This window comes from Erpetoichthys calabaricus, chromosome 5 (genome assembly GCF_900747795.2).
Source record: "Erpetoichthys calabaricus chromosome 5, fErpCal1.3, whole genome shotgun sequence".
Classification (NCBI taxonomy): Eukaryota; Metazoa; Chordata; class Cladistia; order Polypteriformes; family Polypteridae; genus Erpetoichthys; species Erpetoichthys calabaricus.
The window spans coordinates 28,030,756-28,049,069 of NC_041398.2; the positions used below are offsets into that span (position 1 = coordinate 28,030,756).

The 18,314-nt window shown below is 40.4% G+C and overlaps 1 protein-coding gene across 2 annotated transcripts; it reads right to left on the bottom strand.

The window, feature by feature from the left end:
• Positions 1–403: 403 nt before the first annotated feature.
• On the bottom strand, positions 404–15,750 carry LOC114651572 (zinc finger protein 664-like). Of its 2 annotated transcripts, none has more exons than XM_028801393.2 (3): positions 15,522–15,750; positions 9,222–9,780; positions 404–1,811 (listed from the first exon to the last, which is right to left on the bottom strand). In XM_028801393.2, exons 2-3 carry the CDS (start codon positions 9,652–9,654, stop codon positions 916–918), a joined length of 1,329 nt encoding a protein of 442 aa, XP_028657226.1. In that variant the 5' UTR covers positions 9,655–9,780; positions 15,522–15,750; the 3' UTR covers positions 404–915. The 2 variants fall into 2 exon arrangements, with proteins under 2 accessions (XP_028657226.1, XP_028657225.1); XM_028801392.2 differs by having other exon boundaries at positions 15,518–15,750.
• Positions 15,751–18,314: the final 2,564 nt, after the last annotated feature.

Below are 18,314 nucleotides of genomic sequence, written 5' to 3' on the forward strand. Positions count from 1 at the left end.
AACGTCATACACCTTTTACTCAAGAGTGGCCTGTGTCTAGCCAGGCTTTCATAAATGCCTTAGTGGAGTGCTGCCGAGGCCGTCATCCTTTTGACAAGTTCTTCCGTTTCAGCAGAGGACTTTTGAAGCCGGTTAGTGTGACCATTGGGTTCTTGGTCACCTCCATAACCAAGGTACTTTTCTTGCCTGTTTATTCAGTTTGGCTAGATGACCAACTCTAGGAAAAGTCCTGGGGGTTCCAAACTTAATACATTTTATGATACTTGAGGCCACTGTCTTCCTGGGAACACTGAAAGCTTTGTAAATAAATGTAATCTTTTTTCTCCGATTTCTGCCTCACCACAATTTGTTAGCTGAAGTTTGTCGAGACTTCCTTAGACTTCATGGCTTGGATTTGTCCTGGACTACACTGTGAATTGTGGGGCCTTCTATACACAAGGATCTGTGTGACTTTATAAATGATGTCTGATCAATTGTGTTGGCCACAGTTGGACTCCAAACAAGTACCAGACGCATCTCAAGGAGCATTAAAACAAACAGGAATCACCTGAATACTCCAAGAAAAGAGGAATTCTAATTAATTAGCAAAGCTTTCTGGAAACATGTCTCCACTTTGTCATTATGGGTTATTGAGAACAGACTGACAAATATATCCATTTACAATTAAATCTACAACACAATATAGTATGTACAAACTGAAAGGGCCTGAATACCTTCTGATTTCACTGCTCTTGTTTTAAATATATCTGAGTAGGAAAACTGAGCAAATCCAAGTAGCTGCTTTAGTTTTCTTCTGCTCCAATATCACAACAACACTGTACGTTTTCTTCCCACATTTAATAAATCTAAACAAGGATTTTTAAATTATTGATAATTTTTAAAATTGGAAATACCTGCCTAAATCTCTCATTGCAATCACTCGGACTTGTTTCTAGTGTGAATTCTTGTGTGTTTCTGAAGATGACCTAGCTGTGTGAACCGTTTGCCACATTCAGAGCAGCAATATGGCTTCTCTCCTGTGTGAATCCTCCGATGTATTTGCAAACCAACTACTTGTGAGAATCGTTTGCCACACTCAGAACAGCCATGGGGTTTCTCCCCAGTGTGAATCTGAAGGTGTCTTTGAAGATGGCCTAGTTGTGCAAACTTTTTGCCACATTCAGAACAGCAGTGAAGCTTCTGGCCAGCATGCATTTTCTTGTGCCTCTGAAGGCTACCTATCTGTGAGAAACACCTGTCACATTCACTACAGCAATATGGCTTCTGTCCAGTGTGAATTATCTGATGCATTTCAAGATTCCGTCTCTCCATAAATCGTCGGCCACATTCATAGCAGTAATATGGTCGAAGCCCAGTGTGAATTCTCTTGTGTCTCTGAAGGTTGCCTATGAGTGAGAATCGCTTACCACACTCGCTGCAGTCATAAGGTCTCTCTCCGGTGTGAATTCTCTTATGCCTCTGAAGATGGGAGTTGTCTGCAAATCTTTTGCCGCAATCTGGACAGCAAAATGGCTTCTCTCCAGTGTGAACTCGCAAGTGTTTATCGCGATGAGACTTGTTCTTAAAACTCTTTCCACACTCGTGGCAGTGATGCAAAGTACCTGGATTTGTACGCTGCACCTGATGGCAAACTTTACCAGTGCCTGATGGTGGCAGTGTCACAACATTCAGACAACTATATGGCAAAATGTCCAAATTCATGTTCCCTGACCCAGATGCCATATTTCCATTATAGTCTTTCTGTTGAGAGCTGCACTGAAAAGAATCCTCAGAAAACGAAGACAGGGAGAAGATGCCTTCCTCTTGTAAACCTGCATGGAGAAAAAGACAATTAGTTTTTGAACCGGAGAATTCTCAAATCTGTTTAATATCAGGGTCCTGAAACCTGTCTCAGAAGGAACCAGCTTAGATATTACTATCATTAGACGCAGAAAAGGCATTTGACATGATCGAATGGAATTACCTTTTCACTGCATTGGAGAAATTTGGGTTTGGCCCGAATATTTGTGCTTGGATCAAACTACTGTATACCAGTCCAGAAGCTTCAGTTTGTATTAATAACATTTGCTCAGACTACTTTAAACTAGAACGTGGTACCAGACAAGGATGTCCCTTGTCGCCACTGTTGTTTGCAATCGCTATTGAACCACTGGCGGTTCACTGCCGAAATTCTTATCAGATTAAGGGGATTGTCAGAGAAGGACTGGAACAGAAAATTTCTCTATATGCAGATGATATGGTCTTATATATATCGGACCCAGAAAACACTGTCCCCGCTGCTTTAACAGCACTAACAGAATTTCAAAAGATATCTGGTCTTAGAATTAATCTGAATAAAAGTATACTCTTTCCAGTGAATTCACAAGCATATAATATTGGATTAGACACCCTACCTTTTACCATAGCAGATCAGTTTAAATACCTAGGGGTAAATATCACAAGTAAACATAAAGCTCTTTATCAACAAAATTTTGGCGTCTGTATGGAAAAAATTAAGCAAGACTTGCATAGATGGTCAACCCTTCATCTCACTCTAGCCGGAAGAATTAACATTGTTAAGATGAATATCCTTCCTAAACTTCTCTTTTTATTTCAAAACATTTCAATATATATCAATAAATCGTTTTTTACACAGTTAGATTCAATAATAACCTCATTCATTTGGAACTCAAAACACCCACGTATCCGAAGAGCGACCCTACAAAGACCTCAGGCAGAAGGTGGCATGGCTTTACCTAATTTTCAGTTTTATTACTGGGCAGCAAACATACAAGCCATAAAAACCTGGACACAAATAAATGAACATACACAGGCTTGGCCCGCAATAGAAGTAAAATCCTGTAGTACTTCTTTATATTCCCTGCTCTGCTCTCCAATAAATGAAAGTTATCGCAAATATACTAATAACCCAATTGTGCTTTACTCACTCAGAATATGGAACCAAATTAGGAAGCATTTTAAGATGGAAAATCTTTTATCAGTGGCACCTCTGCAAGAGAACCACCTCTTTCAACCTTCGCAAGTATATCCAGTTTTTAATACCTGGAAAAGTTCTGGGGTTAAAATGCTCAGAGATCTTTATATAGACAACATATTTACATCTTTTGAACAATTACGTTCAAAATTTAACCTCCCAGCTACACATTTCTTTTACTATCTTCAAATTAGAAATTTTGTTAAACAGAAATTGCCCGATTTCCCCCACCTTGCACCCTCCACAATGCTGGAAAAAATACTGCTCAATTCCGAGGAAACAAACACTATTTCCGCAATATATAAAATCTTATTAGATTCCCTACCTTTCAAAGATCCAAGAGGACATTGGGAAGAAGATCTCTTAATCAATATATCAGAAAAGGAGTGGAAGGTAGCAAAGCAGAGAATTCACTCGAGTTCTATATGCGCAAAGCACAGAATTATTCAACTAAAAATTATATATCGAGCTCATCTGTCTCGCTTAAAACTGTCCAAAATGTTTCCAGGCCAGGATCCAACCTGCGAGCGCTGCAACCAAGCTTCTGCCTCACTGGGTCACATGTTCTGGGCCTGCACCAAACTAACATCATTTTGGACAAAAATTTTTAAGTGCCTCTCAGACAGCCTTGGTATCACAATCCCTCCTAACCCATTAACAGCTGTGTTTGGTGTCCTTCCAGATGGACTTGAATTGGAGAAGGACAAGCAAACGGTGATTGCATTCACTACACTCTTGGCACGCAGACTTATTTTGTTAAATTGGAAGAATCCTAATTCTCCTCTTATAAGTCAGTGGGAAACCGATGTTTTATATTATTTGAAATTGGAAAAAATCAAATTCTCAGTTAGAGGATCTGTACAAAATTTTTTCAAAACATGGCAGGGTTTAATCAATATTATTTTAGAATAAGAGAATTAACTATTATTGCATTTAACTCCCTTCTCCATCTCTTATTTATATAGATATTTACTTCTCCCCTTCTTTTGTCTAATGTTGCCTTATTAAAAAGCTTAAAGAAATTTTCCTTTAGCTAAGCTCTCCTTCTCAGGGGTGGGGTTTGATTTGTCTTCAAATTTGTTGGGTTATAAATTGATCTGTTTGTATGGAATGATTACAATGAAAATTAATAAAATAAAAATATTAAAAAAAGAAGGAACCAGCTTTAGACTAAGTGTTAGCCCATCACTCACATCCACATCCATACTCACACAGAACCATTTTAGAGCCATCAGCTAACCTAAGTTCTATATTTTCAGAGTGTGACGTGTGAGTCCCTGTCTTGCACTCCAAAACACGAGGCTGAGTCTCAGTCCTTCTGCAAAACCAACTTTATTCAGCTTGAAACAGCAATAGCAGGGTTATTTATTGCAGCGGGATCTACCGCTCTCCTATACACAGACACAGCAATCCGGCAGGGTCATGGCCAAGTTATACTGTTACCTGCATTTCTAATGTTCCTTGTATCACATATCGAAGACAGGAGCTTATAGCACAATCTCGATCGGCTTGTAGTTGTTTCCGGGGCAATATGCTGCTGAACTGCAAACCTGTGTTTGCCTCGGCAAAGGAGGAACAGTGCCGTCCCGTTGTGTGTGTGCGTATGTGTGTGTTGGGGGGGTCGGGGAGTGGTCCGGGAGTGGTCCTAAAACAGTTCAGAAACCTCACAAGAGATGTGGAAGATAAAAATGGTCTACCCAGTGAACAAACCCTACAAAAAGGACATAGAAGCACTAGAAAAGGTCCAAAGAAGAGTGACTAGGCTGATTCAGGGCTACAGGGGTTGAATTATGAGGAAAGATTAAAAGAGCTGAGCCTTTACAGTTTAAGCAAAGAAGATTAAGAAGTGACATGATTGAAGTGTTTAAAATTATGATGGGAATTAGTCCAGTGGATCGAGACTGTTATTTCAAAATGAGTTCATCAAGAACAAAGGGACACTGTTGGAAACTTGTTAACTCTTTGAGGGCTGAATATTTTTTCCAAAAAGCAGTTTCTGAAAAGCAATGGTTTCACAAAGAAATCAACATAAAACGTCTGTTGCTGCATGCTGTGGCAGCCAGTTTGACAAGAATGTGCGGCAGGCTTGCTGCCAAGCTGTCTTCACATGGCTGAGGCAGCATCAGCAGCAGCGATCAAGGTTTCTACCTCTTATCATTGTTAAGTGACACTCCTCCCTGGCGAACATAGGCATATCAGCTACATGAACCCATTCAGCACCATGATTAGCTGGGGACCAGTCAACTGAAGCTGGAACCTCACATTCGTTTTCGATCACTTGTATGAAAATCAGAGTCCAACAAGTCATAGTCCAGTTCAGAGATAATAAACCAAATGTCGTCCACGCAGTAGTTTGCTTTATGCATTCACTTTGATCTCTCGCTAGATGTCAGTGCCATTTTTGCTGTTGTTTGCGCCTTGCTAGTCACACAAGCGCAGGAAATCTCGATCAAACCAATGAAGCCAACTTTCCTTCTAGCAACAAGAGTCCAGCTAAAACATAACAGTTGGTTTTGTCACAGTTTACAGTTGATTACCATCGTCAGCTCCTCCTTTTGACAAAAGTCGAAATCAGCCCTGAAAGAGTTAAGGGGAAATTTCGCACAAACATTAGGAAGTTTTCTTTACACAAAGAACAACAGACACTTGGAATAAGCTACCAAGTAGTGTGGTAGACAGTAAGGGCTATCCAACCTTTTTTCCCCCCTGAGAGTTACTTTTACAAAATGAAAACGGCCGAGAGCTACTCATATTTTCTAACGTTTATTCTCATAGCTTATTTCAACCCAAACAAATTGAATAAGCTTGTTTTGCCTGAACATTTACAAAATGTTGGTGTCCGCAACTCATATTTTGCTTTAAAACATCACATAAAAATATTGAGTTCACCTGCAAGTGCATTTTGTGTGTGTAGTGCATCTCACACTATTGAATTAAAACATGAATGTTGTCAAAATAGAACAATCCAATTACAAATACACAGATATTCCTTATTAATTTGTCATTTTGTTCCCTGTCACTGTTTCACTTTATTCACATGTCCAGTTGCATGTCTGATGTGTTTTTTAGTCAGATGACTGGCACTGCATGGAGTCAACAAGAGAGGCAGGTGTATGGTGGAGTGGAGCCACTGAGGTTCACTCTTATGGAGTCATTTAAATGTTCGTCTGTCAGTAATGTTCTGAACTTTGATTTCATGACATTCATGTCAGACTCACAGAGGTATGAAGACCCAAACAAAGCAGACATTTTCAGAGCTGCTTGGTGAAGATTCTTATAGTTATCTGGCTCTACTAAGCTCCAGAAATGCTGATGAGAGTTTAACTGCACATTATTTTGAAGGTTTACTAATATACTGTATAATACATAAAATCCAATGTCTCTCTGTCTGTATGTCTGTCGGCTTTTCACAAGAGAACTACTTCACGGATTTATATCGGGTTTTTTTCTATAACTGGCTTGAACATTCCGGTTGATTTTGTGACTTCTCTCATTTTGCTATGTATCATAGTTGACTTGTGGTACTGATTTATTTGTGCGAATCCAAGAAACACGCAGCGGGACGAGTTTGGCGGGGCCTTCCTCACTCACTCGCCAGTTCTGGGGCGTGTGCCTTAACTCTGCTTAGCTAGCGAACGAGAGAACAATTGAATTCAACTTTGTTTGATATTTAAAATAAATTGTTACTTAGGTCTTGATGAGTTTGAGTCCGGATATTCTCTTAAGTGTATGCCACATTGAAAAGATAGATTGCAATTCAGATTGTGGATCGTGAGTTTGTGTTAAAAGGATCATGATATGATTTTTTGGAAAGCTCGCCCACCCCTAATTTGACTAATCAAGTTTTCAAATTTATGTAGGATTCATTAACCCTTTGGCGAGCTACTTGGAAAGGGTTTGTGAGCTATTGGTAGCTTGCGAGCAACATGTTGGAGACCCCTGTTTTAAGGACTTTCAAAACTTGACTTGATGTTTTTTTGGAAGAAATAAGTGAATAGGACTGGCGAGCTTTGTTGGGCTGAATGGCCTGTTCTTGTCTGGAGTGTTCTAATGTTCTAACCCAGTCTGGCACTGGAGAATGTGCCAACTAGTGATGTTACAACAGACCAGCCGTTGATGAAAATCAGATAAGATAAATGATTTTTCTTTTAAGACTCTGCTTTTCTAAACATTATGGCAAAGAAGTTGTAGTGCTCCTCTAGGCTATGTGTTATGAGATGGGTGTCTTCCTCTGAAAATGAAAGAGAAGCTGCTTAGATAAGTTCAGAACTTTTTCATTCTGTCCTCTGACTAAAAAGGATGCTGTGAGCTTGTTTGAAACTAAAGGAGATAGGGCTGAGTGGTGTTTTTGATTAAATAATTTAATTAGAATTAACATTTTAAAGCAATACTCAAATATTAAAATTGTGGTTTTTTTTGTACCAATTGGTACAGTTAGACTGTTGAGCAAACGATAAATATGCCAACAGAGGAACACAAAAATCAAGCTACTAATCATCCCAGTTTGATCAGCTAGACACGTGTGTACAGTTGAAGCATATTAATGCAAAGATGGAGATGAGCAGCATTTCTTTAGTGAATGGACTTGTTGCAAAGAAAGGCTCTGACTTTAATACAGTTGCCTGCAACTGGTTTGGATATAAAAGACTGGATGTTATAGAATTTCAATCAAATGTTTTTTAATCAATACATGATAAGTTTTACAATTTAATATAAGAATATACTTACTGTAAATGAAGTTGTAACAATGGATTAATAAAAGCATAAGGATTGAAGATAACTAAAGGGTTAACTAAACACAGCTTAAACCTTGGGCACGTAAGGCTTTTGCTTCATCTTAGAGGAGCCACCGAAGTAGTTACTAAAGTAAAAATGAAGTAAATGAGTAATGAACACCCCCTTAAAAAGTGAGAACAATCTAGTGAGGAAGCCCAAACACCCTCATTATGAGGCAGTGACCAGATCAATGGGAAAACCATAGGACATTCCTATTAACAAAGTGAAGTTTAGATTAACGGAAGAATCAACATGCATACGAAGTTACTGGTGGCTATAGATGATTGGTTAAAATGATAGAATTCTGTATATTAAGAGTTAGATGAAGTGATGTATTAGGTAAGGTAATGGTAATAGAAAAGTATAAAGGAATTAATTGTATTAATGATTGCTCATTCCATGGACTGAGACATTTGTGTATATCTGTATGCAAATAAGGAATCATTTTGCATTTTCATCTGGTCTCGTGAATGACTTCTTTGATAACAGAGGAAAGATTTTTTTCCACTACAATGCTGTTTCAAAGTGGGAGCATATCCATTTTATTTCAGCACTTAAAACAGAAACAATCAGCAGAATGGAATGAATGTGAAAAAGCACTGGATGAAAACAAGCTTAAGCTTATTTAAGCTTAATAATAAAATTATTACTATTAAGATTAAAGGTGGGTGGCATGGTGGCGCAATGGGTAGCGATGCTGCCTTGCTGTTGGGAGACCTGGGGACGCTTCCCGGGTCCTCCCTGTGTGGAGTTTGCATGTTCTCCCCGTGTCTGCGTGGGTTTCCTCCCACAGTCCAAAGACATGCAGGTTAGGTGGATTGGTGATCCTAAATTGTCCCTAGTGTGTGCTTGGTGTGTGTGTGCGTGTGCCCTATGGTGGGCTGGCACCCTGCCAGGGAGTTTGTTTCCTGCCTTGCGCCCTGTGTTGGCTGCAACCCCCGTGACCCTGTAGTTAGGATATAGCAGGTTGGATAATGGCCACTGTCCCACCCACAACTACAAAACCTTCTGTGTTTATTTCTTCCTGCAGCATTGAAATACAGAATGTAGCCGGTGTGAATTACTGCAATAAGTGATTATCAATTCAAGTGAAAATGCTCAAAAATCCTTAAGGGAAGTGGCACGGTTCAGTTGAGGGAATGACACCACATTTTGCACCACCATGACACCAAGCTCGGCTTGTGGCCCCTGAAATCTTGAACATGGGCCAGATCTGGACTGCCAACTGATGACACTGGATCTAATTCTTACGTCCCGTTAAAATCAGTTGGCAAAGGGTTTACACAAAATTTGTTCTGTGAAACAGAGAGAAGGAGTAACATTTTTTATTTTCTGTTTTTGCTTATTCAACTTTGATGCCAATATTACTGCTTTGAGGATTTATTAACCAGACCATGGACAATTCCATTAACTCTCTGACTTATGTAATATACAGTACACCTCACCTTCACCACATCGTTTAGGCACTTACGTTTTCTATGCTGTCTTGCAGATGATGGTTGTTCACAATCTCCCTTGCACCACATCTCTCCACATGTATTCTGGTCAGAGTCTAAGATCTCAGCCTTCACATGCTCCTGAGGATGGTACTGCAGCCATTGGAGTGAGTCAGAATCAGTTACCTCTTGTTTTACAGCTGAACACATCTTCAAAATGGAGTCATTCTTTAACATTGTACCTTCCTTTAGTAGGTCCTGTAGGTCCAACATTTCATGGCTTTGTGATTGAAGACCTGGAAGTCCAAATTCAGAATTCTCCTCTTTAATGCTAGCATCAGCCCACTGGCAAGCTTCCTGCTTCAAGAAGTCACCCTCTTGGAGCGACTGGACAGATTCCCACTCACAGTCCTCTTCTTTGACACTGACCAATCTTAGTGCTTCAATATCTTCTTTGTGAGACTCCATGTTTGTTCTGCTGTGCCTTGCTCTTCCTCGGTCAATGGCCTCTCTTCTCTGTGGCCCTCTTCCTACTTACAGTTGTTGTCTCAAAGTGCACAATTCTTCACTGCACAGCCAGCTCCCCATTTTGTCCTGTGGAAACAAGTTATAATTCCTTCATAATTTATTTACTTATTTATTATTTTGTTTTTGTTTAAAAGTTATTTTAGCCTATGTTCAGCACTTTGGTCAGCGGCTGTTGTATGTAAAGTGCTTTACAAATAAAGTTGACTTGACTTGACATAATTTCAGAAACAAAACTTAGAACTTTCCATGGCAGCTATGCATATGAAACTTAGACCAGACTTTGGACTGGAATGTTATGATTTCTGTGATTTTCTGTCATTTTATTAAGTTAATTATCAGTCAATCAGTATGAGAAAAATGCTGTTGTGTTGAAAAGTTATTTCCCCCCACCATAAATGTATACATATACTTTTATATATACATATAACATAATTTCCTCCAACTTGCAAGAAAACGTTCCAGGATCGACTATATTATCACACACTCCTATAAATATGCACACTGTACAGTACACACATAGGAGTGGGCGATAAATTGACTGATCCAATACACTTGATGAACTTATTCTTGCAAGTTAAATAAAAATTTTTAAAAAGTTACACCAGTATACTAAAAATATCCTGAAACACAAATTTAAACATTAACGATACAACATGCAAATATGTAGATGTAAAAGAAAATGGGAAATATGATTTTTTTTGTTGGTGTGTCAGTGTTTTAAAGGTAATGCCTTTCAGTGTAGACCTCTATGTGGATTGTGTGTAATCAGCTGGCCTGTCCCCTTTAAGAGCACTAATCACAGTGCTGTGCGTTTTAACATCATTGGCGAGTCCATGTCGGCTCTGCCGTTGATCACGTGCACGTCTAAAGTGAAAGATTTCCGGGACAGGTAAAAAAAAATCATGTCTTGTGTTTGCTCTTTAGTGGTATAAGTCAATAAAATGGAAAGAATGAAACCACATTATGATTACTTCAAGGCTGAGATGCTAGTGAATCGATCCGAATAGCTGAGCCTTTTCATAAATGAAGAGATGTGCCTGTGTGCACATGTAATCATTTACAGTAGATAGATAGATAGATAGATAGATAGATAGATAGATAGATAGATAGATAGATAGATAGATAGATAGATAGATAGATAGATAGATAGATAGATAGATAGATAGAACACAATATGATAAATTGATAGAAGTGAAAGCATGCACTTCAGAACAGGTAATCCACCTGAAGCTAGGCATGTTTGGGCCTTGCCAGTATTTAGATTGGAGACCAACCAGGAAATGTTTAATTTGCTGCTGGAAGATTTGTTGGTGAGGTCAGAAGGGGATCCCAATATCCCGATGCAGTGATGGGGACACTGTGCTGTAAAAATGGCACCATGCTTCAGATATGACGTAAAACCGAGGTCCTGACTCTCTGTGGTCATAAAAGATCCCTGGGCATCCTTCGTAAACAGTAGGGTGTATCTCGATGTCCAGGATAAATTGCCATCCATGGCTTAGTCATTCTCTCAGCTCTTCCCCAACTAACAGCTAATATGTGGTGAGCATTCTGGCACAAAAATGGCTGCCGTTGGATCATCCAAGTGGATGCTACACATTAGTGGTGGTTGAAGTGGCTCCACACTCACTATGTAAAGTGCTTTGAGTAATGAGAAAAGCACTATATAAATGTAAAGATTATTATTACTATATGAAAGATAGATGTGAAAAAACACTATATAATAGATAGATAAATTCAAACTTCAGTCTGCTATGTGTGAGCAGGTTAAACATTAATAAAGTGTCTGTGGTTAGAATGTCCATCTGCCAAACCCAAATATCTAGGGAAGGGTCACAGGGAAGCTGGAGCCTATCCCAGCATAAATTGGGTACAAGGTGCCAGTCCATCGCAGGGTGAACCGTGGTATGCAACTCAGAAAGAATGGCTGTTTTAATAATTTAATAATGAGCGTGCTCGCATTGGGTAGTGGAGCAGGTGCGAGGAATTGTCTGTGAGGATAGCTTGTCTCCAGGTTGGTGCGAGCCGGTCGGCCGTCCATGCTTTGCCTTGCCAGCATGTGCGGGTGGTCTGATTGTCTCAGTATCAGCCCACGGCAGCAATAAGACGATCGCACCTGCAACTGCTTCCCCAGCCTATAAAAAGGGGAGCGCAAGGCGCAAGCTCACGAAAAAAAAAAAAGAACAACAACAACGCAGAAAGAAAGCAAGCCGGTGTAATGCAGGTGGACGGGAGTGAAGCCCTGAGGGGACCGTGTGGCCATCGCTCAGGAAGGGGGGGCTGTAGGTCACTCCTGTTTAGCTACTTTGGGAGCAGGAGCGATCACTACGCTCTAGAGCAGGGGTTCCCACACTTTTTCGGCTTGCGAGCTACTTTTAAAATGACCAGTTCGAAATAATCTACCTATATTAAAAATGCTACAGTATATATAAATAAAAAATGTGTTGTTGTACCTTGCATAACTGAATAACCCTTATGGCACAATAACAATTCCATACATTTATGGTCACTACAGTATCTGGATTTAATAATCTTCATGTGGGAAAAGCAGGGCCGGATTTTCCTATAGGCTAACTAGGCTTCAGCCTAGGGCCTCAAGATCAAGAGGGGCCTACATTCAAATTGTTAGCAAAATTAAAATTACACTATTCTAAAAACAGTGAACACTAAAACACTGAACCGAAAATAAGGAGAAATTCTACGCATATGACTAACAAACATAAAAATGTATTGGTTAAGATCAACGCGTTAATTTTCCACACAGGTTAGTACCAATCACAACATGTTTCATTTAACATATTGATATATATCACTGTAATGATGTATTTTATTATCTCTCATGTAATTTACAAACTTAAAAATGGAAGGTGAAAGGGCCTCATAAGTGGAATAGCCTAGGGCCTCTTTTCATATAAATCCGGCCCTGGGGAAAAGGCTGACTCGCATAAATAAGTAGAGCCTATTAATGCAGTCAAGGAGGTAGCACATTTCCTCATGTGTAGGCACTTTTCCTCTGTGTTTAAGTTCCAAAACTGTCCATGAGCCCCATACTTCAGCTGAATGTCATCCTGTAGTGTCAAAATCTCATCCTCCACTGTTGAGTTTTAGGTGAAACAGTGTTGCAATTTTTGATGCGGGTGAATCACCCTCAAAATCTTCCCTAAATGCAGCGTTCAACCTTTAAGTATTTACGAGTTTTCATAAGTTTTAATCGCGCCCCCTAACGTTTTTTTGAAACCCTGATAAAATGTATTCCTATATTTTTTTCCTGCCGATACACCGCTACAAGTTTAAATTTTTCCTACGAATAGCGAAATTACGCCACATATGGCAACATTCGTGCCCCCTATTGCTTCGGCGTGTCTGCCTTTGCTTTTGAATTCAGCAGAGTGAAAAATGACGGCTGTTCGATTTAACTGTGATTTTAGTTCCCTCTCCTTTCTCTTTCTCAAGTCGCTTTTCAGAAGGAAGTCAGTTTCATAGTTTTTATGAACAGTTCGAAAGTGCCTTTCCACATTTTCCTTCTTTGGAATATCAATTATAGATTGACAGATCAGACAAACGCACTTCGATTGTGACATTGTGAGAAAAAAAAATCCTCTTCCAATTCCACATCTAGCACATACCCCGAACAATTTTTTTTTAAAATCCCTTCTTTAGTCGATATAAACTGGAAGGCTAACTAGATCACTTAGACAGCCGGCGTTTTGCAGTAGCTCGCGCGTTTGATCGTGCGTGCGGGATGACCCGTGTGTTAGAAGAAAAGAGATCTCAGACTGGCCGCCCTGTATGTCAATCAAGGGGCAAATGCCATAGGGAGGATATATGATTGACTGACATTTTAAAAAAAATGTTTTTGAATGCAACGCGATCTACCTGTACTACGATCTACCGGCCGATCGCGATCGACGTATTGGGCACCCCTGCTCTAGAGGTACTTTTGCCGGGTGAATCCAATGGCAACGATAGAAGTACAGAATGCCCGTGCCAGGTGGAGCCTGGATTGGCAGCGGTTCGGGTAGAGCAGGACTCGGGGTGCCCGCGGACGCCATTGGGAATGATGGTGGGGACACAGGCCGGAAGAAATGGGTATCTGCACCCGAGGGTCGACATCTCTCCTGGCTGCGAGGTCCGAATAGGATAAGCCAGAGGGGCGTCAGTTTTAAAGGAAGGCACCGGAGCTTGTCATTTTTAAATGAGTTTACTGCCAGATGATTGGTTTTAACCTCGTTTTTAAAGGATTTTTCTATTTATGGGATTTTAAACTCCACAGCACACTGGAACAATGTTTTGATTTCTTTCTTTTAATAAAAGCACTTGAACAGTGCTTTTTCAAAAAGAATTTAATAGCAATCATCCTGCGTAAAATCGATCACTTTAAGTCCTCCAGCCTCATTTCTTTTGGAGGTTTATACAAAGTCATTTATGCTAGAGCAGCTGTTACTTGTATGATCAAAGTGACCCGCCACATGACGCTTTGTACTTTTAGACCCCCCTTATACTGTAATTAGAAGTCTTTCTTTCCTATAGATAAATGGACAGATAGACAGACAACCTGACTATCCCTGTACTATTAAGCATAAGTTAAAATCCCACCGTAGCCAGGACACCAACACATTACCTGGCCCACTAAGAATCCTGGGTGGTATTCAAACCCAGGACACTGAATTAGTGAGGCAGCAGCAGTGCTAACCACTGCACCACAGTGTCACCCATCACTTCATCAACAACTACAAAAGTGCTATTGACACACATTTTATTAAAGAGCTACTAATTTGCATTATGTGGAAAACTGGATGATTATCACTGACAGCCAAACACCAAGAAGAGCTGAAGGGACAGCAAACCGTGACAACTCTTATCTTGTCCCAACATCATCTCGGAGCACCGGCACATGTCCCATAAGTGCTCAGATCTACCCTTACTAGATATCACGGCCACAGTCAACATGGAGCACCAGTGATGTCATCCTGGATTGACAGTCACACGGATGTGTCCAACAACTCTGCTGATTTTGACCACTTGCACCAGGGATTTTGTTCTGCCAGTCATGAGTCAAATCGCATGCCCACTGGTGAGGAATGAATACAGAGTGTTACATTGGAAAGCGAGTGTATCAGAAGTGGCTCTTTTATGAGACGGTTATGAATTTCCATTTGTAAACAGACATGAAGGATTTTTGCATTCCTCTTATATCAGAGGGCCATGGAGTGTTCCCCTTCAACATTTTGCGGTAAAAATGGGATTGTGTTAGTGTTAGTATAGTAACCCCTTGTTCCAGGAAGACAAATTCATTTGATTCAACATAACTGGAAAAAAAGGCATACCTATATCCTATTCTAAACCTGCTTTATTATAATTATTATTAAATGGCATGACAATTTTAAACAGTGCGTTTTCATTTATTGGGCTCTGAATATTAATTCTAATTCTTTAATAAGGTAAGGACTTTTATTTTGACATGTTGCCGTAGCTGCAGGAGCGGAAGTCCTTTATTTCAATGGATGACTTTTTTTCGATGGATGGACGCTTGCCAGCGCACGCTGCAGTTAATGCTCCCGGTTGCTTTATGCGACTGTCTCTTGTTACTTCTTTTTAAATCCCCATTAATACACCTCCCTCCTAGAATTTCTGTCGCACGTATCAAACTACAAGAAGTACCCCACGAGTGAACTGCTTTTCTAGAGCCAGGCTCTGAAGGTCACATAACACAAATAGAACGGTGCACACGTCCAGACCCAGTGAAGCGATAACTTTTACACGTGTTACGTAAAACCGCTGTGCCCGTCCGACGAATCATTACCTACTTGGACGTCTCATCATGTAGATCGTTAAGCCGGAAACAAGACTCCTGCGGGAAGAAATGATCGGATACTGGACTTCATTTCCCAGAAGTCCTTGGAAGCAACGTTAAAGACTTAACGACAGTTAAAGACCAGTAAAAACTCTATTTCCCAGCAGCACTTCAATCCACAGTATTTACGTCTCACAGCCGGACGTTAAAAGTACAAATCCAAGGGGCACTCGGAACAGCTATGCTCGCAAAGACTCCAAGAAGGATCGGGCGCTAGTTACGCATTTGTAGCTTGGGCTTCTCTAAGAAGTGAAGTCCTTATTGTAGTTTTTAAAGGCTGTAATCGTCAAACCGTTCGTTTTATGTAAGGGCTCATGCCATCAACATAAAGTAGAATGAGAGATAGAGAAGTGGAGCGGCGTCGGTCGATGGGCACAAGCTTCAAGTAACATCCGAGTATTTGGTTTGGGTGACTTTTAACGGCCCGGTAGCTGGTGAACGTTTCCGTTTGGAAGTGGAAGAGGAGAATGGGGACCATTGCAATAACAAAACAGATTAAAGCGAAGCATAGGCGTCAACGTTTGAAAATTATTGAGGGCGCACTTTATATCGACGCACGTCCATCACAGACTACATAAAGGTGTGTCTGTATAACATAGCCAATCGCCTTCTTACTGCCCGATTTCCAGTACGACTGTGAAGTTAGCTACTTGTTCATAAGTAAAACAAAGACCATCCTAATTTTGACAGTATTGTGACAAGACACGCTTTTGTTAAATTGCATTTGAGTTTTACCCATCCGAACGTACGTGCCAGCGTGAAACTGATTGGCAAACTCGGCATCTACAAAGGCGTGTCCGTCAACAGTAAAATGAGACAATTCAACAATGGAGTGGCATAAATGAATACAACGGATGTCTGTAAGCTGTACAGTCAAGAGTCCAGATTTTAACCCTATGAAAAATCCGTGGCAAGACCTCAAAACTCTCATCCACCACTGGTCCTCAAAGCAACTGGCACAGCTTGAGCAATTTTGCACAGAGGAATGGGCAACCTGCTTCATCAGGTTATGAAAAATTACTGAAAAAGATGACTTGCTGTAATCACCGTGAGAAGTGGCTCAGCCTAGTACTGAAAACGTAGACATCTCAGTTATTGTACTTTCATTTTTAACAGCATACAATTTTAAAAATAAACATTCCCAGTCAAGCGGATCAAAATCTCAGATTGTGATAATTATTTACTCGGAAAAACGTTAAATATCTTTTCAAGGCACTGTAGATAGGTAGAAGGGAGATCCACTTCCTCCAAAAGCAAACACAGAAAACACAACATAAAATGAAGTAAAATAAATGACAAACTAATGAGTAAGTGCATGGCCCAGAACACTGCATTGGACTTGGAAAGTATTCAGACTGCTTCACGTTCTGCACACTATGTGTTGTTGATTTAATTTTAAATGGATACATTTGCCATTTCTATCATTAGTCTAAACTCAATAACCAATACAGACAAGGTGAAAACATGTTTTCAGAAAGGTTTGCGAATTTGTTAAAAATCGAAAACTGAAATCTCTCATTCATAATAGGATTCTGAGCCATAATTCAGTACTTTCTAGATAGCCTATTTGGCAGAAATTACAGCTTGACGTCTTTTGAAGTAAATCTCAACAGGCTTTGCACACCTTGATTTAGGCAGTTAATCTTTCTTTCCCTGATGGCTTAGGGTCATTGCCATGCTGACAGGTGACACATCACCTCAGCCTAAAGTGGCATGCACCCTGAAGTGTCCCCCCCCCCCCCTTCCCCATCACTTCTGTGTAATTGGCTGCATTCATCTTTCCCTCAATTCTGACCAGTCTCACCATCCCTGCCACTGAGATTCATCCCATAGCATGATGCCGTCACCATCTTGCTTTGCAGTAGGTATGGAATTAGGCAGCTGATGAGCAATGCCTTTTCTCCAGACTTAGTGCTTGGACCTACTCAGATACTTCAATGTTGGGGTGGCACGGTGCCACAGTGGGTAGCGCTTCTGCCTTGCAGTTAGGAGACCTGGGTTCGTTTCCCAGATCCTCCCTGCGTGGAGTTTGCATGTTCTCCCCAAGTCTGTGTGGGTTTCCTCCCACAGTCCAAAGACATGCAGGTTAGGTGCATTGGTGATTCTAAACGGTCACTAGTGTGTCCTTGGTGTGTGTATGCGCACCCTGTGGTGGGCTGGTGCCCTGCCCGGAGTTTGTTTCCTGCCTTGCGCCCTGTGTTGGCTGGGATTGGCTCCAGCAGACTCCTGTGACCCTGTAGTTAGGATATAGCGGATTGGATAATGGATGGATAGTTCAATGTTTGTCACATCAGACCAAAGAAATGTTTTTCTCCTGCTCTCCAAATCCTTTAAAATTGTTTTATGCCTTTTACTCAAGAATGCCTTCCGTCTAAACATGCTGCCATTGCTATAAACATCTTATTGATGGAGTGCTGCTGATGGAGGGCATCCTTCAAACAGGTTCGTCCATCTCAGCAAAGGACTTCTGAAGTTCAGTTAGAATAAAAATAGTGAAATAAAAAGAAGACGACAGTGTTAAGTGTCTAAAGATATGGCAGAAAATGCAAATATTTGTTCATTTCATATAACTGAATTTAACACAAATGCAACTTTCTGAATACAAAAAAATAAATGAGGTCAATTTAAAATGACTGCCAGATTATGAAACTGACTGTAGCAAAAAACTGCAGATACAGAAGGTCACCCAGGACTGAAGTCAGGAACCGCTGTTCTGTACATCACATACCTCTAAACAAATGTTTTC